The 18,393-nt window shown below is 40.9% G+C and overlaps 1 protein-coding gene across 1 annotated transcript in view; it reads left to right on the forward strand.

Moving 5' to 3' along the window:
- The window catches only part of LOC137322523 (ubiquitin carboxyl-terminal hydrolase 35-like), a 72,177-nt gene that overhangs the window by 26,894 nt on the left and 26,890 nt on the right, over nucleotides 1–18,393 (forward strand). The window contains exons 2-6 of the mRNA XM_067985450.1: nucleotides 704–839; nucleotides 4,272–4,401; nucleotides 10,762–10,863; nucleotides 14,903–15,061; nucleotides 18,124–18,317. Coding sequence (XP_067841551.1) covers nucleotides 704–839; nucleotides 4,272–4,401; nucleotides 10,762–10,863; nucleotides 14,903–15,061; nucleotides 18,124–18,317 — 721 coding nt within the window. The remainder of the gene's footprint in view (nucleotides 1–703; nucleotides 840–4,271; nucleotides 4,402–10,761; nucleotides 10,864–14,902; nucleotides 15,062–18,123; nucleotides 18,318–18,393) is intronic.

Here is an 18,393-nt window from a genome sequence, read left to right on the forward strand (position 1 = left end):
GGGAAAATTAAAACTGCTGTGAGGGTATAATACGGGATGGCTGAGATTTAGTGTCTTTAAAAAGTGGAGCCATTTTATGAGCAGTTGGGTGCAACTAGGTATACACAGATTTAAGAACTTTCTTATTTACATGTGTTCCTTTTGTAGGTGGGGGGAGGAATGACATGTATTTCCTGTCCTTTTAATATTGTGTTGTATGCACAAAATGAATGCAATAAGCTCACCAATATTGCCCACACTTAGAGAACACAGAAATGCTCAATTCTCTTTTTTTTCCTTCCTTCTCCTTTTCAGTCTGTTGGGTTGGGGCAAAAATTACTTGTTTGGTAACCACTTTCTCAGTTTTGTCCTGACCCCTTGCAAAGGGAATTGAGTGAGAACACCTACATTAAGCCGATAGCATAGGAGGAGGAAAACTAAGGGGGGGGGGGGAAATAAAGACCAAATTAGGATATACAGCAAGATGAGTTTGAGAATTTGAATGTTTTGCGGTGCCATGCCTTGAAATAAATTGGAGGAATCACCTGAACTGTGCTTTGCTTTAGCAGGACATGTGCTTTTTAATGAACTACAATTGCAGGTCCACAAAATAACCAGATACTGAGTTTTCACCAATCCCTCCTTAATTGGAGTCATCGTTAGATCTTTTAATAAAACCACTGTTTGAAAGAACTTTGTTTTATCTATTGTTAATCTTTTACAGATGGATCTGATGGGCCATCAAATGCATTAGCCACTGTGGTCCAATATGTTCCATTGGAACTCATGGATGGGGTAATTCGAAACTTGACCAATGATGATTGCATCACAGATATAGAGCTGATGACTGCTTTGACCAAGTAAGGTTTTTTTTTGATTAGTTGTGAGTTGAGTTAAGAATAAAGTGAAGATCAAGACACAATTATGCTGCAGTATCAAATGTTGAACCTTGGCTGGTAGGATGCAGGTTTGCACCCGTAACTTCCCCTCCTCCCCCTCCACATTCTGAATTTCTGATTTCAGCTGCACCACAGTGGAGATAGGTACTGGACAAAGAGCAAGTATGTTTCTTCCCCTTACCCCAAAAGGGAGGAATATTGGAGGTGAGCCATCACAGGCTTCTGTCCTATATCTTAGTAGCTAGTTTGACCAGTTTTGGTGAAGGCCTGGAAGTATATCACTCAGTCCTTGGCCAGGATGGTGTGTGGAAATTGAAGAAAGGGGCGAGAATGAAAAATGCTGAGAATGGGAAGTGCGGGTGACAAAATGAGTTACTTCGACAACTTGTGAGCCGCTTGGTTTATTGATAATGGAGTGGTATTAGGAGCAAATTGCTGGCCCATCCTTTAGGCTCAGAACTTGTTCAAAGTAGTGAGAGGCTAAAATTAGTAAAAATGTTTGTTTATTAACCACAATTGTGCAGCTACATCTGTTTTATACCATCGAGGTAGTCACAGTGCTAACAGAATAGACATGTCGGCACTACCGAGCTTCATGGCAATATTTAGTTATTCTGCCTCTTTGGAAATGTAGAGTTCGAGTTTTTGATTGAATCCATGTAGTTCCTGTTCTTTTTGTAACCTTTGTGAATTTTCCTTCCCTATCCTCTTCTATCCCACTGGTACAGTTGCCCTTTTCCTAAAGAGAAAGATTACTTTTTTTGGCTAATTTTTCTCTTTCAAACTTGAATCTCCACAATCTTGGTGGTGAAATGCTGTTCATTGTTTCATTCTGTTCAACTATTATGCTGAACGAGTTTCATTTCTGCCAGGCTTGTTGGATCATTTGTTCTCTGGTTCTGAAGTTATGTCTCACCAACCAGCACGTGTGCCTCCTCGTTCAGTCTCTTACTCCCAGTTGCAGGAAATGTTAATGCTAAACCTATGATATGGGAAGCATTGCATCAAAATTCCAAAATACAATCTATACTAGTCAGATAAATCTTCTTCCTCCTCTGTATAATTAATTGTATATATTTACCATTTGTATATAAGCCTTCATGGGTAATGCTTAAAACCATTCTATGTAACTCAGTCCAAGAGCTTAATTATTGACCTAAGCAACTCCAAACAGAAGGACCACAATACAATGCTGAGTGAAGTGCAACTTAATTCTTACTTGCCAGAGATATCTAAAACTGAATTGGGCAGAGATTTATTACTAACATTATTAAACAATATCTGTTATATTATGACTTGGTGGTTACAGTAAAAAAAATAAACTGATATAAATTGAGTCTAAGCCATAAGCACACTAATTTTACTAATTAGCTCAGCATTAGTTGGATTTTGCTTAATCACAGCATAACAAAATAATATTGTGTTCAAGGTTACATTCATAATCTGTAATCAAAACATTTCTGATTGGTTTCCGGTGTTAAGGTTGTTCCTTTTGGTGATGTGATCATAAGAATACAGCTTCTTGGGCAGCAGGCTGGCTGCAACATTTAGGCATTTCTGCTTTTGATGCTCTAGTTTTGTTTCTGGGATATATTTGTAGTGTGGCGGAATCTTCCTTTTAACCATCCTTTCTTCCCTGCCTTAGCTAACTTTTCATATGCTTCATTTTCTCTGGCTGTTGTACTCTACTTTTGTATGTGATTTTGAATGAACTATTAGAACATTTTATATTCTCTGCTACTTTTATTCTAAAACATCTTAAACCTTCAAACTTTCACAATCCTTAAGCCTTCAAAAACTTCTAACCCTATTTGAAAAGCCTTCAAAATCTAACTAGCTTTTAATAAAACACCTGGTATAGATGAATGACAATACTTTAGTTAAGTGGGATTCTCCAGTAGTTCAATGTGACAAATTCAAATACATGGATCACTTTCAAAGGTATCATCCAATTAAACATGTATGTTTTAGAAACCATAATTACTAGATTTTACTTGGTTTTACAAAGGAATATTTCCAATTATTTTATTTCTCCATGCATGTAAATCACTTGGAAGGAATGTAATACTGATAGCATTATCGTGAGGCCTTGAGAGAACATTATTTGACCAAGGGCATAGCACGTTCTTGCAGTATTAACGGGTCAAAGCTTGTCGTGGCACAAGCCTAGCAATGGGCAGCAATGCATTGAAAGAATTAATTCTTCAAGTTGAGCATCTTTCGCACAGTCCACCTTTCCTTCTCTTTAAAAACGTTCTTGTTTTCACTCAAAAATGATCCCTCACTGTTCATACTACCACTCTATTGCTCTTACATTGATACTTTGTAAAGCTATCAAAACTGCTCTTAAATTTAAATCTTTAATCCATGATTTTCAGTGTGGTCAATTCACTGGTGATCATGTTGCCTGTGATTAGGCAGCTCTGGAACTGTGCTCATTAACATTTTTATTTGCCCTTGTCTTGGATATCTCCAGAGTCTTTGACAGGGTCTGACTCAGTGCAGTTCAGAGGTTTCCATCATATAGGCTCCCACCAAAGCTATGTTCATGACTATTTAGTTTGCTCTCAAAATACTCTTATCACTGCTGAAGCTGATAGATGATCACCATCTCTCAATTTTGCTTGTTGACAGTAACCTCTCTATTCTGGTCAGTGTACCCGAGTTTTCCCCTCTTGTTCTTCCTAGGCTCCAAATGCCCCATTTTACATGCTCTTCCTCCTCCTACAACTCCACTGAGTTCAAATCAAGACTTGTTGCACAGTCCCCTACTTTTAACTATTCCTTACAAGGACCTTCTAAACTGGAAATCTTTACCCCTTTCAATTTTTCCTTCCTCAAAACGTTGAGCTTTTTAAAATCAAAGCTTCCTGTCTCCTTACCATTTACTTTCTGATCTATCTCATCTTTTACTATTCTCAATTTGTAGTATTAGCCTTGTTTCTTAACTTTTTCTTTCATTTTTCAAAAATTTTTTTATAGTCTATTCTGTTTTTATCCATAGGGTTCACAACTTTTTTTGTTTAAATAAACCATTTAACACTGAATTCTGTCTATCCTTGAATGTCTAAGGACAGTACTTGTTCCATCATGATGCTCACTGTGTGCATTAATTGTAACTTTTTTTTACAAGGGTACAGACTTCTAAGTTTTTTTTATATAGTAAATTATTTATAAATTTGGGGTTTTACTTCAACTTTGTCTTCTAGCATGCACTGGTCCTTGGTGCAAATGAAAGGGGTGTTTGGAAATGACTTCCCCCTTTTAATACAAGACTTTTTTAGTTTATAAAAACGACTATTTAGAGAAACAATCCCGTTTTCAGGTATGTTCGTCATTTTTAACTTAATGGCAGTTTCTCACGTTTTTTTTCTCTCTTTTTTTAAATTGCAGTATGGTTGACTGGCTTTCATGGCCATTAGCTAAAAACATAGACAAGTGGATTATTGGCTTACTGAAAGGCTTGGCTGCTGTGAAAAAGTTCAGCATTTTGATTGAAGTCACACTTTCTAAAATTGAACAGGTCAGTTTCACCTTACTGGGGTAATTCTGAAATTATTTGAGATCAACACCTAAAAGGCACGAAAACTGATCATTTTAAATGATCAATTTCAGATGGAAGCTAAAATGGCATAATATGAGGAAATGTCAATATTGTGGATCAATGCTTGGTGCTACAATAATGATTTGAAGTTGTGCTAGTGGAATTTTTTCTTTTAATTGTCAAAACTGCAATATGCTTGAACATTTAGATTGTAATGCAGCATTCGCCAGACCTCTGAACGTTGATTAGTAACGGAACTAGGAGGCGCAAGATAGTGCTTGAAAAGGTGACCATCTTATAGCCTCCACCCTTTAAGGAACTTGCCGTGTGCTGAATTGCATGCCCTAACCTGCATATTGTTGCACTGTGCAGCTGCCAGCCTATTAAAATTCACCCAAATTAACTTTGCAACAGTTATTACTTGAATTGTAATGATATGTGTAATGATGGGTGTAGTAGAGTTGCAACAGGCTACAAAAGATCAATTGTGACAGAAAAGCAGAGAAAGAAATTATGAAAGACTGGAGCTGGATCATTGGTCCCACTTATTTGGGATTTGATCAGTACTCTACCTAGTTGATTGGAATTTTGCATGTTGGACCATCTCCAAATATACAACAAGTTTGCTATTCTCTTTTACATCTGCCCAGGATCCAGATTTAAATTTAGCCCAGACTAATGGGGTAAAAGTCTTCTAGCTATGCTGGATGTAAGGCTCCTACATTAATGAGGCCAAGTCAGACTACTCAATCGAATAGACTCTCAGCATAATCCTGCTCATGATTCAGTATTTAATTGGCAATGTTGCTTAGAAACACTGTTAGGATGGCTGATGTAGGAATTGGTGCAGGGGGAAGTATAAGAATATGGTTTAAAACAAGCATGGTCAAGTATCCTGTCTTGCATAGCACCCCAGACATTTAGCAAGAGGGTGATGTTGAGGGGGGTGTGGTTCAACATCTGTGAAAACAAAGACAGCTTACAAAGCTGAACAGGGAGGATGAGGCTGACATTCCATAGACTAGATAACATTAAAGGACTGCTTAAACAAGTTAAAATTGAGGCCATGAGAGCCTGCACTGAGATGAGGGATGTGGTAACCAAGGACCTAGGAAAGATGTTAAGGCCTGGAGAGGGTGCAGAAGAGATTTACTAGAATGATTCCAGGGATGAGGGACTTTAGTTACGTAGATAGACTGGAGAAGCTGGGGTTGTTCGCCTTGGAACAGATGGTTGTGAGGAGATTTGATAGAGGTATTCAAAATCATGAAGGGCCTAGACAGAGTAGATAGAGAGAAACTGTTCCTATTGGCGGAAGGGTTAAGAACCAGAGGACATAGATTTAAGGTGATTGGCAAAAGAACCAAAGGTGAGGTGAGTGGTTAGGATCTGGAATGCGCTGCCAGAGCGGGTGGTGGAGGCAAATTCAATCATGGCCTTCAAAAGGGAACTGAACAAGTACTTGAAAGGAAAAAAATTGCAGGGCTATGGGGATAGGGCGGGGGAGTGGGACTAGCTAGATTGCTCTTGCAAAGAGCTGGAACGGACTTGATGGGCCGAATGGCCTCCTTCTGTGCTGTAACCTTCCTATGGTTGTTCCTCGAGGAATGCATAAAAATCAAACTGCTTGTAGAACAGAGATGAAGGTTGAGGTAATTAGTTACATTAGGTAAAACAGCTCTTGAGTTGCTAACATGGTGTCAGCACAGTGGGATGACTCATGAATGGAAGATAAGGCCAGAGATGCTTACATACAGAACATAGCAGCCGAATAGTATAAAGAGAGGGCATGTTCCCTTCCCAAGGTTAGAGTTCTCGAGAGGACAGTCGGAAGTCCATAACCACAGGCAGCCTAAGGAGGCCAAATCTGATCGACTTGTGTCCGCAGGAACCAGGTTGTATAATACAGTTGAATCAATATATTAAAGCTTTTTGCTTAATAACCAATCCTGCTTGAATTACGCGGAAGTTATTGTTGAATGATTAGCCACCCTTTTGTTGCGATAGTAATGAGAACAATTCACTAACAGGAAGGAATCACAGTGGTGCAGTAGCTGATGGTTTTCTAAGGTTAGTGTTAAGACATGGGGCAGACTAAAAGGAGCTTTACTCTGGATGTGGTTTGTGGTATTTCTGACCTGGGATTGTTTTGACACTAGATGACTAGCAGAAAAAAAACACTGTTCCCAGCACATAGGAACAGGAGTAGGCCATTTAGCCCCTCATGCCTGTTCCGTCATTCAGTGAGGTCATGGCTGATCTGTGACCTAACTCCATATACCCGCCTTAGCCCCATATCCCTTAATACCTTTTGGTTAACAAAAATCTTCTCAATCTCCGATCTAAAATTAACAGTTGAGCTAGCATCAACTACTGTTTGCAGAAGAGTTCCAAACTTCTCCCACCCTTTGCATGTAAAAGGGTTTCCTAACTTCACTCCTGAAAGTCCTGGTTCTAATTTTTAGGCTGTGTCCCCTAGTCCGAGACTCCCCAACCAGCAGAAATAGTTTCTCCCTATCCTATCAGTTCCCCTTAATATCTTTGAAGCTTCAATCAAATCACCCCTTAATCTTCTAAATTCCAAGGAATACAACTCGTTTGTGTAATCTCTCCTTGTAATTTAACCCTAGAGTCCAGGTATAATTCTAGTAAATCTACACTCTACTCTCTCCAAGGCCATTCTTCCTAAGGTGTGGTGCCCAAAACTGAACACAGTACTCCAGGTGTGGTCTAACTAGGGCTTTGAATAGCTGTAGCATAACTTTTCTAACCCCCTGTATTCTATTCCTCTGGATATAAAGGTCAGCATTCCAATAGCCTTTTTGATTATTTTCTGTACCTTGCCATGACATTTTAATAATCTATGTACATGGATCCCTTAGTCTCTTTGGACCTCCACAATTTCAAGCTTTTCACCATTTAGAAATGTCCTATCCTTTTAAGGTCCAAAATGGATGACCTCACACTTGCTTACATTGAAATCCATTTGCCACAGTTTTGTCCATTCACTTAATTAATATCTTTGTAATTTTATGGTTCCATCTACACTACTTACAATGCTTCCTAGTTTTGTGTCATTGGCAAACTTGGGTATGTGGCTCTCTATCCTGTCATCTAAGACGTTCTCTATCTCACCTGGGTTCTCTTACTCTGTACACTATTGGTCACACCAACCCCGTTCTGATCCTATGAGGTGACCGAAGTCTGGAGCAAACTGTCCAGATACTCCTCCCTTATGCGTCGGAGTGTCTCCAACTTGCACTCCAGCTCGGTGACTGAGCTGGAGAGATTCAATGCGGAGACATCTACTGCAGATGTGCTTGGGACATTCTTGATGTCCACAAACTCCCACATACTGCAGACTTCGTCATTTATTTACTTATTTTATTTATTTATAAATAATTACTTTTTAGTCGTTTTTTGTGTTATTCCCACACTCTCTCTCAATTCTCAAGTTCCCACTCTGTTCACGCTCCACTCTGTTCGATGCGCTCTGTGCTTCAGCAAATAACCTACTTTTATACACCTTTTTGAGGACACCACTTACAACTGCTCAATCAGCTTCCAGCTCACAGTAATTACCCTCTATTTAGGCAATCACTTACAGCTGATTGTTAACGGCCACTGACTTGCAGTTTCTGTTAACAGCTAACTAACTTATCATAGAATGGTTATAGCACAGAAGGAAGCTGGTCGACCTATCTAGCCTGTGCAGGCTCTTTCTTGAAGCAATCCAGTTAGTCCCATTCCCCCACTTTTTTTCCCCGTAGCCCTGCAAATTTTTTCCCTTCAAGTATTTATCTAATTCCTTTTTGAAAGCCATGATTGAATCAGCTACCACCATCCCAACAGGCAGCGCATTCCAGATCATAATTACTTGCTGCATTTTAAAAAAAAAAGTTTTTCCCTCCCATCACCCTTGGCTCTTTTGCCAATCACCTTTAAATCTGTGTCCCCTGGTTCTCGACCCTTCTGCTAATTGGAACAGTTTCTCTTTATTTACTTTATCTAAACCTGTCATGATTTTGAATACCTCCTATCAAATCTCCTCTCAACCTTCTCTGCTCTAAGGAGAATAACCCCAGATTCTCCAGTCTATCCAAGTAACCGAAGTCCCTCATCCCTGGAACCATTCTAGTAAATCTTTTCTGCACCCTCTCTAAGGCCGTCACATCCTTCCTAAAGTGTAGTGCCCAGAATTGGACACAATACTCAACAGTTATGGCCGAATCAGTGTTTTATAAAGTTTCAACATAATTTCCTTGCTTTTGTACTCTGGCTGTATCTATAAAGCCCAGGGTCCCATATGCTTTTTTTAACCGCTTTCTCAACCTATCCTGCCACCTTCAAAGATTTGTGTACCTATACCCCCAGGTCTCTGTTCCTGCACCCCTGTTATAATTGTACCATTTAGTTTATATTGTCTCCTCATTCTTCCTGCAAAAAGTATCACTTCGCACTTCTCTGCATTAAATTCCATCTGCCATGTGTCTGCCCATTCCACCAGCCTGTTTATGTCCTCTTGAAGTCTATTACTGTCCTTCTTTACTGTTTACTACACTTCCAAGTTTTGTGCCCTGTACGTTCAAGTCATATTGATCTAGCGTCTGCCTAGTCCCGACCCCTAAGGAACATCACTGTCTACTTTCCTCCAGTCCCAAAGACAGCCGTTCACCACTACTGTTTCCCCTCAATTAGCCAATTTCGTATCCCTGCTGCCGCTGCCCCTTGTATTCCTTGGGCGTCAATTTTCCTAACAAGCCTATTATGTGGCACTTTATCAAATGCTTTTTGAAAGCACATATACACATCAACTGCATTGCCATCATCAACCCTCTCTGTGACCTCATCAAAAAATTCTATCAAGTTAGTTAAACACTATTTGCTTTTAACAAATCCATGCTGGCTTTCCTTTATTAATCCACACTTGCCCAAGTGACTATTTATTTAATTTTGTCGTTTCTCATTTCTAAAAGCCTCCCCACCACCATGGTTACTCTGACTGGCCTGTAGTTGCTGGGTTTATCTTTACACCCTTGTTCAAAAAAAGGGTGTAAACATTTGCAATTCTCCAGTCCTCTATCATCGCCCCCATATCTAAGGAGGATTGGAAGATTATAGCCAGCTCCTCTGCAATTTCCACCCTTACTTCCCTTAGCAACCTCGGATGCATCCCATCTGGACCAGGTGATTTATCTACTTTTAGTGCAGCCAGCCTTTCTCGTACCTCCTCTTTATCAATTATTAGCTCATCCAGTATCTCAACGACCTTTTACTGTAACTTTGGCAGCATCTTTTTCCTTGGTAAAGACAGATGCAAAGCACTCATTTAGTACCTCAGCCATGCCCTCTGCCTCCTTGCATAGATCTCCTTTTTGCTCCTTAATCGGCCCCACCCTTCCTCTTACTACCCGTTTACTATTTGTATGCCTGTAGAAGACTTTTGGATTCTCTTTTATGTTAGCTGCCAGTCTATTCTCATACTCTCTTTGCTCCTTGCAGTTTCTTTTAAAGTTCTAAGTTAAATTTTAAACTAAATTTTAATTTCAATTCACTCACTACTTTACCACAGATTCCCACTCTCTCCAAATTCTCAAATTCCTTCTCTGTTCATTATCCACTCTGTTTGATGCACTCTATGCTTCAGCATAAATTGATGAATATTTTATAGAAAAGTTTTTGTGTACCTGCATTGTTTCCATTGAGATTTTAAACATTTCAATTTGTATTTCCAAGTTGATTTAGAAGATATAAATTTCTCATCTATTCAAGTTCTTTGTTGCATTATGCTTTGGATAGAATATATGTTTGGGGATATTAGATGGAACTGTGGGTTGGTCCTTTTCTGCTGTGAGATCCAGGATCAAATCCTTCCCAAGCTTTTGAGTCTCTGGCCTCAAGGATTCAAAATTAAATGAGTCTGGGCAGACTCTGTCCAGGTCCTGTTGGATACAAATCCACAATGCAAAACTGTCCTTAATGTGGCAGTAACTGGCTATCTCAGATACAAGGATGACATGTTGGTGTGACATTCTGTTAGCTGTAAGTTTTGTCACTGGATCAAATCATTTCCACAGTACAATTGTAATGACTTAAAAGGCTAGAATATATTAGTGTACAACATTTACATTTTCTGGACGATGTTGCTAAAGAAATGTAGTTTTATAATGTGTAATGTTTCTTTGTGCAAATTGGCTGCCATATTTCCCTATATTACATCAGTGACTACACTTTCAAAGTGCTTCCTTGACTGTGAAGTGCTTTGGGAACACCTGTGCTATATAAATGCAAGTTTTTTTTCTTCAAATCAGCCATTGATGTAAGTTTTATATCTTCCAGGTGTTCTCGAGGTTATATTATCCAATTGTAAGAGCAGGAGCACTTGATGTGCTGAAATACATGCTGCTTAGTTTTCAACATTCACCAGAAGCTTTCCATGTGGTAAGCATTATTAGTCTGGGCTTGGAGTTGGTGGGGCAGGAGGGCACATGTGGGGGAGGGGTGGGGAAAGGAAAGTATCTTTCTACCACTTACTGAAGCCTTTGATTCAGAACTCAGTTTATTGTGATTTTAGTATGGTACATACATTAACAGAACACTTTCATAGCTATAGGTTTGGAACTAAAGCCGCATTACTTGCAGGAAGAAAAGTGAAACTTTCTAGCAAATCAGAATTGTTTTTGGACACTCTTTTTGAAATAGGCCCCGAGTAGAATACTTAAAATAGTTCTGCTAGATCACTAGCTGTTGTAGATCTACATTTTGAGTAGTTGTGATCTGAAGGTGCAGATTTGGTTTCACCTATTTCTCTATTGAGCTTCACAGAGCTGCAAAATTATGATGGGATAGAATAGCTGGTAACCTAGCTATAATGTACAGCAAAGATGACCATGCAGTAGGTCGTCATACTAGCTTCTTTTTGACCATTAATGAGCAGATTAGTGCAAAGGTGGACTGTTTTCACTGGGTGAGCTTTCATTTTGCTATGACAGTGCTATGGAATGGTCTTTAGTAAATTTTATTTAATGAAGGAGCATAAAACTGCTTATCACTGATCAAAAAGAAGTCATGAAACTAGAGATCTCTAAAATAAATAGTAACCCTGTTTTTACTAAAATGGGGTGATGTTTTGCTGCTACATAGCAGTAGGATGTGAGTGCGCAGCCATGATTCTCTACATAGTGAAATCCTGAATATAGTTTTGCTGTGCAAAAGGAGATATGCAAGGAAAGGATGTGCCTCACTATGGAGTGAGAAGCTGGAAGACTAAATTATCCCAGATGACATTTGAGCATTTCCCTGTGCTCAACTTGAACAGCATTTACAGAGGGCTAACAGCAAGCTCATTTCATGTCTCCTTAACAGGAAAGGGAAGGAAGAGGGCTAGTTTTTTTTTTAAAAAGTGAATTTTTTTCCCTGTATGAAGTTTTTGGGATTCAGTTCAAGAAAATCTTTCCTAGTAAATTAGCAATGTAGCAATTAATCAGTTGGACTAAATTAAGTTCACTGCAGAAATAATTTAAAATGATGTTTGTTTGCACCAGTAAAGTGCCTTATGCATTTTTAAAGAAGAGTTTTTGATTTTAATTGTGAATATCCTTAAAGAATTACTTCCAGGTTGTCCAACTATGTGCCATCAACTTAGCATTGGTAATAATTTGTCTTTTCTTGACCATTGTACAGTGGTGATCCCCAGGGGTTGGTGCTGGGACCACTGCTTTTCATGATGTATATTATTAATGATGTGGAGATGCCGGTGATGGACTGGGGTTGACAATTGTAAACAATTTTACAACACCAAGTTATAGTCCAGCAATTTTATTTGAAATTCACAAGCTTTCGGAGGCTTCCTCCTTCCTCAGGTGAATGTTGTGGAAATGAAATCCTCGAACCTTTCGCATTTATAAATCACAGAACAATACTTGGTGATTACAGAGTGTTTTCAACTGCCCGTTGCCAAGGCAATCAGTGTGCAGACAGACAGGTGTTACCTGCAAGGTCTCCGAATATACAAACCACCAAAAACAAAAGAGGCAGAAACATCGAAAAGACATCAAATGACCCGTTGTATTAAAAACAGATAACATTTGTTCGCTGGTGGGGTAACGTGTAACGTGACATGAACCCAAGATCCCGGTTGAGGTCGTCCTCATGGGTGCGGAACTTGGCTATCAATTTCTGCTCGATGATTTTGCGTTGTCGTGTGTCTTGAAGGCCGCCTTGGAGTACGCATACCCAAAGGTCGGTGGCTGAATGTCCTTGACTGCTGAAGTGTTCCCCGACTGGGAGGGAACCCTCCTGTCTGGCGATTGTTGCGCGGTGTCCATTCATCCGTTGTCGCAGCGTCTGCATGGTCTCGCCAATGTACCATGCTCTGGGCATCCTTTCCTGCAACGTATGAAGTAGACAACGTTGGCCGAGTCACAGGAGTATGAACCATGCACCTGGTGGGTGGTGTCCTCTCGTGTGATGGTGGTATCTGTGTCGATGATCTGGCATGTCTTGCAGAGGATACCGTGGCAGGGTTGTGTGGTGTTCAGCTGAGGAAGGAGGAAGCCTCCGAAAGCTTGTGAATTTCAAATAAAATTGCTGGACTATAACTTGGTGTTGTAAAATTGTTTACAATTATATTATTAATGACTTGGACTTGGGTGTACTGGGCACAATTTCCAAATTTTCAGATGACACAAAACTTGGAAGGATAGTGAACAGTGAGGAGTATAGTGATAGACTTCAAGAGGATATAGACAGGCAGGTGGCATGGGCGGACACGTGGCAGATTAAATTTAACGCAGAAAAATATGAGGTGATGCATTTCGGTAGGAAAAATGAGAGGCAATATAAACTAAAAGGCACTGTTCTAAAAGGGGTAAAGGAACAGAGATCTGGGGGTATATGTACACAAATCGTGAAGGTGGCAGGGCAGGTTAAGAAAGAATCATAGAAGTTTACAACATGGAAACAGGCCCTTCGGCCCAACATGTCCATGTCGCCCAGTTTATACCACTAAGCTAGTCCCAGTTGCCTGCACTTGGCCCATATCCCTCTATACCCATCTTACCCATGTAACTGTCCAAGTGCTTTTTAAAAGACAAAATTGTACCCGCCTCTACTACTGCCTCTGGCAGCTCGTTCCAGACACTCACCACCCTTTGAGTGAAAAAATTGCCCCTCTGGACCCTTTTGTATCTCTCCCCTCTCACCTTAAATCTATGCCCCCTTGTTATGGACTCCTCTACCTTTGGGAAAAGATTTTGACTATCTACCTTATCTATGCCCCTCATTATTTTATAGACTTCTATAAGATCACCCCTAAACCTTCTACTCTCCAGGGAAAAAAGTCTGTCTATCCAACCTTTCCCTATAAGTCAAACCATCAAGTCCTGGTAGCATCCTAGTAAATCTTTTCTGCACTCTTTTTCTAGTTTAATAATATCCTTTCTATAATAGGGTGACCAGAACTGTACACAATATTCCAAGTGTGGCCTTACTAATGTCTTGTACAACTTCAACAAGACATCCCAACTCCTGCATTCAGTGTTCTGACCAATGAAACCAAGCATGCCGAATGCCTTCTTCACCACCTATCCACCTGTGACTCCACTTTCAAGGAGCTATGAACCTGTACTCCTAGATCTCTTTGTTCTATAACTCTCCCCAATGCCCTACCATTAACGGAGTAGGTCCTGGCCCGATTCGATCCACCAAGCGGTTAAAAAAGCATACGGGATCCTGGGCTTTATAAATAGGCATAGCGTGCAAAAGTATCGATGTCATGATGAACCTTTATAAAACACTGGTTCAGCCACAAATGGAATATTGTATCCAGTTCTGGGCACTTTAGGAAAGATGTTAAGGCCTGGAGAGGGTGCAGAAGAAATTTATTAGAATGATTCCAGGGTTGAGGGACTTCAGTTATGTGGATAGACTGGAGAAGCTGGGTTGTTCTCCTTGGAACAGAGATGGTTGCAAGGAGATTTGATAGAGGTATTCAAGATCATGAGGGGTCTATACAGAGTAGATAGAGAAACTGTTTCTGTTGGCAGAAGGGTTAAGAACTAGAGGACATAGATTTAAGGTGATTGGCAAAAGAACCAAAGGTGACATGAGAAAATCTTTTTTACACAGCGAGTGGTTAGGATCTGGAATGCACTGCCTGAGGGGGTGTTGGAGGCAGATTCAATCATGGCCTTCAAAAAGGAACTGGATAAGTACTTGAAAGGGAAAAAAAAATTGCAGGGCTACAGGGATAGGGCGGGGGAGTGGGACTAGCTGGATTGCTCCTGCATAGAGCCGGCACAGCCTCATGCTGTAACCTTTGTGATTCTATACAGTAGCTTCTTACTGAATGAATTGTAGAACCAAATGGAATGCTGAATTAAATTCGAAAAATACTTAATGCAATCAAATATTTTAGTTGTGCATTTATTAAAGGCCTAAAGTTTTTTGCAGTAGTTAGTATTATCTTGTTACTCCACAGCTTGTCCCTCATATTCCCAAATTAGTGGTATCGCTGTCTAAAGAGGAATCCAACTCTGGTACAAGCTGTCTTCAACAACTCTCCGAATTGGGGCACTGTATGATTTTCCGGTTTTCAGGCTTCCCTGACCTATATGAACCTGTCATAGAGGCACTAAAGGTAAATGATGGAGAATAATTCGATCACTTTATTCCCTTCCTTCAATTGTATTTTAATGTTGGTCTACCTTAGTGTTTCCTTTTATTGTTGCATAATGTTAAGTATACTTTTTAAATGGATATTTCATGCATTCGTACTGCTGCTTCCTACCAGTTTCTTCAGTCAGGAGGAGGAATGGTTAAACTCTTTATTCTGTAGGAGTATATCCTAACTTGGGTTCTAGGGAAACTGTGCTGATGATCATAAAATTGCCCTGACATCACAAGTGGGCAGTCCTTTCTTCAGCACCTACAGTTGTATGCCTGTGGACGTGCCATACTTTGGGTGCATCTTTTCAATCTGTATCTGTACCTCTATCATTGGCTCATCAGAGCCCTGTGTCTGAGGCCTGCCATCTGTATAGTCCAATGGCTTTGATTCTTTATCAATTACGAGAAGTTCAAGCTGCAGCTTAAGCAGGAGTAAGACCATGAGAGAGGAGCAGGAGAAGGCCATTTGGTCCTTTTGAGCCTGCTCTGCCATTTAACGAGATCATGGCTGATCTGATTTTTACCTCATCTCCATTTTCCTACCTTTTCCCCATATCCTTTGACTCCCTTGCTTATCAAAAATTTGTCTGACTCAGCCTTGAATGTAGTCAATGACTTGGCCTCCACAGCTTTTTGGGTTAAAGAATTCCAAAGATTCACGACCCTCTGGGAGAAGAAATTCCTCCTTATTTTCATCTTAAATGTGCAAACCCTCATTCTGAGACTATGCCCCCTAGTTTTAGATTCCCCATGAGGGGTAACATCCTCTCTGCATCTACCCTATCAAGTCCCCTCAGAATCTTATGTTTCAATAAGATCTCCTCCTCTCATTCTTCTAAACTCCAATGAGTATAGACACAACCTGTTCAATCTTTCCTCATAAGACAACCCTTCCATACCCAGAATCAGTCTAGTGAACCTTCTCTGAACTGCCTCCATTGCAAGTATATTCTTCCTTAAATAAGGGCACCAGAACTGTACGCAGTACTCCAGGTGTGGTCTCACCAGCACCCTGTACAGTTGTAGCATGACTTCCCTGTTTTTATACTCCATTTCCATGGGGGCACTGGTTGAACCCAGAAGGAGGTAAGAGTTTACAGTACTTGAAGATCAGATTTCTCCTTTTTATGGGAAGGGGGAGAATTAGTTAATCTCAGCAAAATGTTTGTCTTATGCCAGAAGTCATTGGGCTCGATTTTAGGAGGGAGGTGGGTTGGCAACAGGGGGGTCGACTGCGCCCAATGAATTCAGGGTGCTCCGCTCGCGATCACAACCTAATTGAAGGCACTTACCTTGGCTTCCGGGTTTCGCACTGGAAAGCTGCGCAGCAGGCGGACTTCGCAGCCACATCATAGGCTGTCAGCTGGAGGCGTCCTATTTAAAGGGGCCGTCTTCCACTGACTGCTGCAGAAAGGAGCCAAAATTACAGCATGGAGCAACCCCGGGGGAAGGCTGCTCCCAGGTTTAATGATTCCTCACTCCAGGCCCTACTGGATGGGGTGAAGAGGAGGACAGATCTTCTCCCCGGCGGATGGGAGGAAGTGGCCTGCCCCTGCCACCACGAACGCCTTGCTCGGGGTGGCAGTGGAGGTCACTAGCACCACCAACTTATCACGCAGCTGCATACAGTGCAGGAGGCGCTTCAATGACCTAAGTAGGTCAGCCGAAGTGAGTACACTTACTCATTCCCCTACACTCCATCTGCCACATCATCGCCCTCACCCCACATCTCCTTCTGCACTGCCAACACTACTCTATCACATCACTCCTCACCCCCACTCAAAGCTCATCATCTTACCTGCACTTTCTCACCTTGCCAGTACTCATCCCACCACTACCACTCAACCTAATCCTCATACAATCTCATGGCTCCGTCTCCTACTCGCCCTCAACTTTCATGTGTATGCCCTCCTTTTATCTTTCCCTCACTCCCAGTATTCATCCACTCTTGACTCATGATGGACCTCTGTCCATCACAGAAAATCACTTACCTTGTCTAACTCCATATGCAAATTATTTAAATCAGCTATTGAGTATTGGGGTAAAAAATCCCAGCACTTATCCAATTTTACTCGTCTAATATTGATCTGATGTTGCTGCACTACAACTACTACTTGCATTTATATAGCGGCTTTAACGTGGTAAAATATCCCAAGGCACTTCACAGGAGCGTTTACTGAGCCCCATAGAGATATTAGGACAGGTGACCAAAAGCTTGGCCAGAGGTTGGTTTTAAGGAGCGTCTTAAAGGAGGAGAGAGAGGCGGGGAGATTTTGGGAGGGAATTCCAGAGCTTAGGGCCTAGGCAGCTGAAGGTACGACCACCAATGGTGGAGCAATGAAAATCGGGGATGCCAGAATTGGAGTAACGCAGAAATCTCGGAGGGTTGTAGGGTTGGAGAAGGTCATTAGATGGGCAGGGGCAAGGCCTTGGAGGGATTTGAAAACGAGGATGAGAATTTTAAAATTGAGGCGTTGCTGGACCGGGAGCTGATGTAGGGCAGCGAGCACAGGGACTTGATGCGAGTTAAAATACGGGCAGCAGAATTTTGAATGATGAGTACGGAGGATGAAGGTGGGAGCTGGCTTGAAGAGCATTGGAGTAGTAGAGTCTAGAGGTAACTAAGGCATGGAGGAGGGTTTCAGCAGCAGATGAGCTGAGGCGAGGGTGGAGATGGGCAATGTTAGAGGTGGAAGTAGGCAGTCTTGGTGGTGGAGAGGATATGGGGTCGGAAGCTCGGGGTCAAATAGGATGCTGCAGCTAAACAATAAGCTGTTTTTAAAAATGAGTTCTCCTTTTATCAGTTCTCTTTAAACAAAGAGGCACTTTGATCCTTGTATCAGGAGTAACCTAATGAGATGGTTTTTGATACTGATGTCAGAGATGTACTTTGCCCCATTACCAGGTAGGTGCTGATCTGTAGTTGCTGTGGAAGTGAAATTATGTTCTGTACAAAAAAAATAGCTTGGGTAAAATTATATCTTTTGTGGCTCTTTTTAATGTTATCAGATATAATTTATGCTTCTGTTTTAGGACCTTCCAGTTCCGAATGAGGAGAAAATAAAGCATCTGCTCAATCAGAATGCCTGGACATCACAGAAAAATGTCTTGGCACCATTGTATCCAAGACTTACTACAAAATCCGATACAGGAAGGATAGGACTGGCCAACCTAGGAAATACCTGCTACATGAACAGTGTCATTCAGGCCCTTTTCATGGCTTCTGAGTAGGTATCTGAAGCACTTAAAGTATCGATAATATCTAACTGTAAATGTTGCTTCTCTTGATGACCATTCATATTG

The sequence above is a fragment of the Heptranchias perlo genome, chromosome 6 (assembly GCF_035084215.1).
Source record: "Heptranchias perlo isolate sHepPer1 chromosome 6, sHepPer1.hap1, whole genome shotgun sequence".
In the NCBI taxonomy this organism is placed as follows: domain Eukaryota; kingdom Metazoa; phylum Chordata; class Chondrichthyes; order Hexanchiformes; family Hexanchidae; genus Heptranchias; species Heptranchias perlo.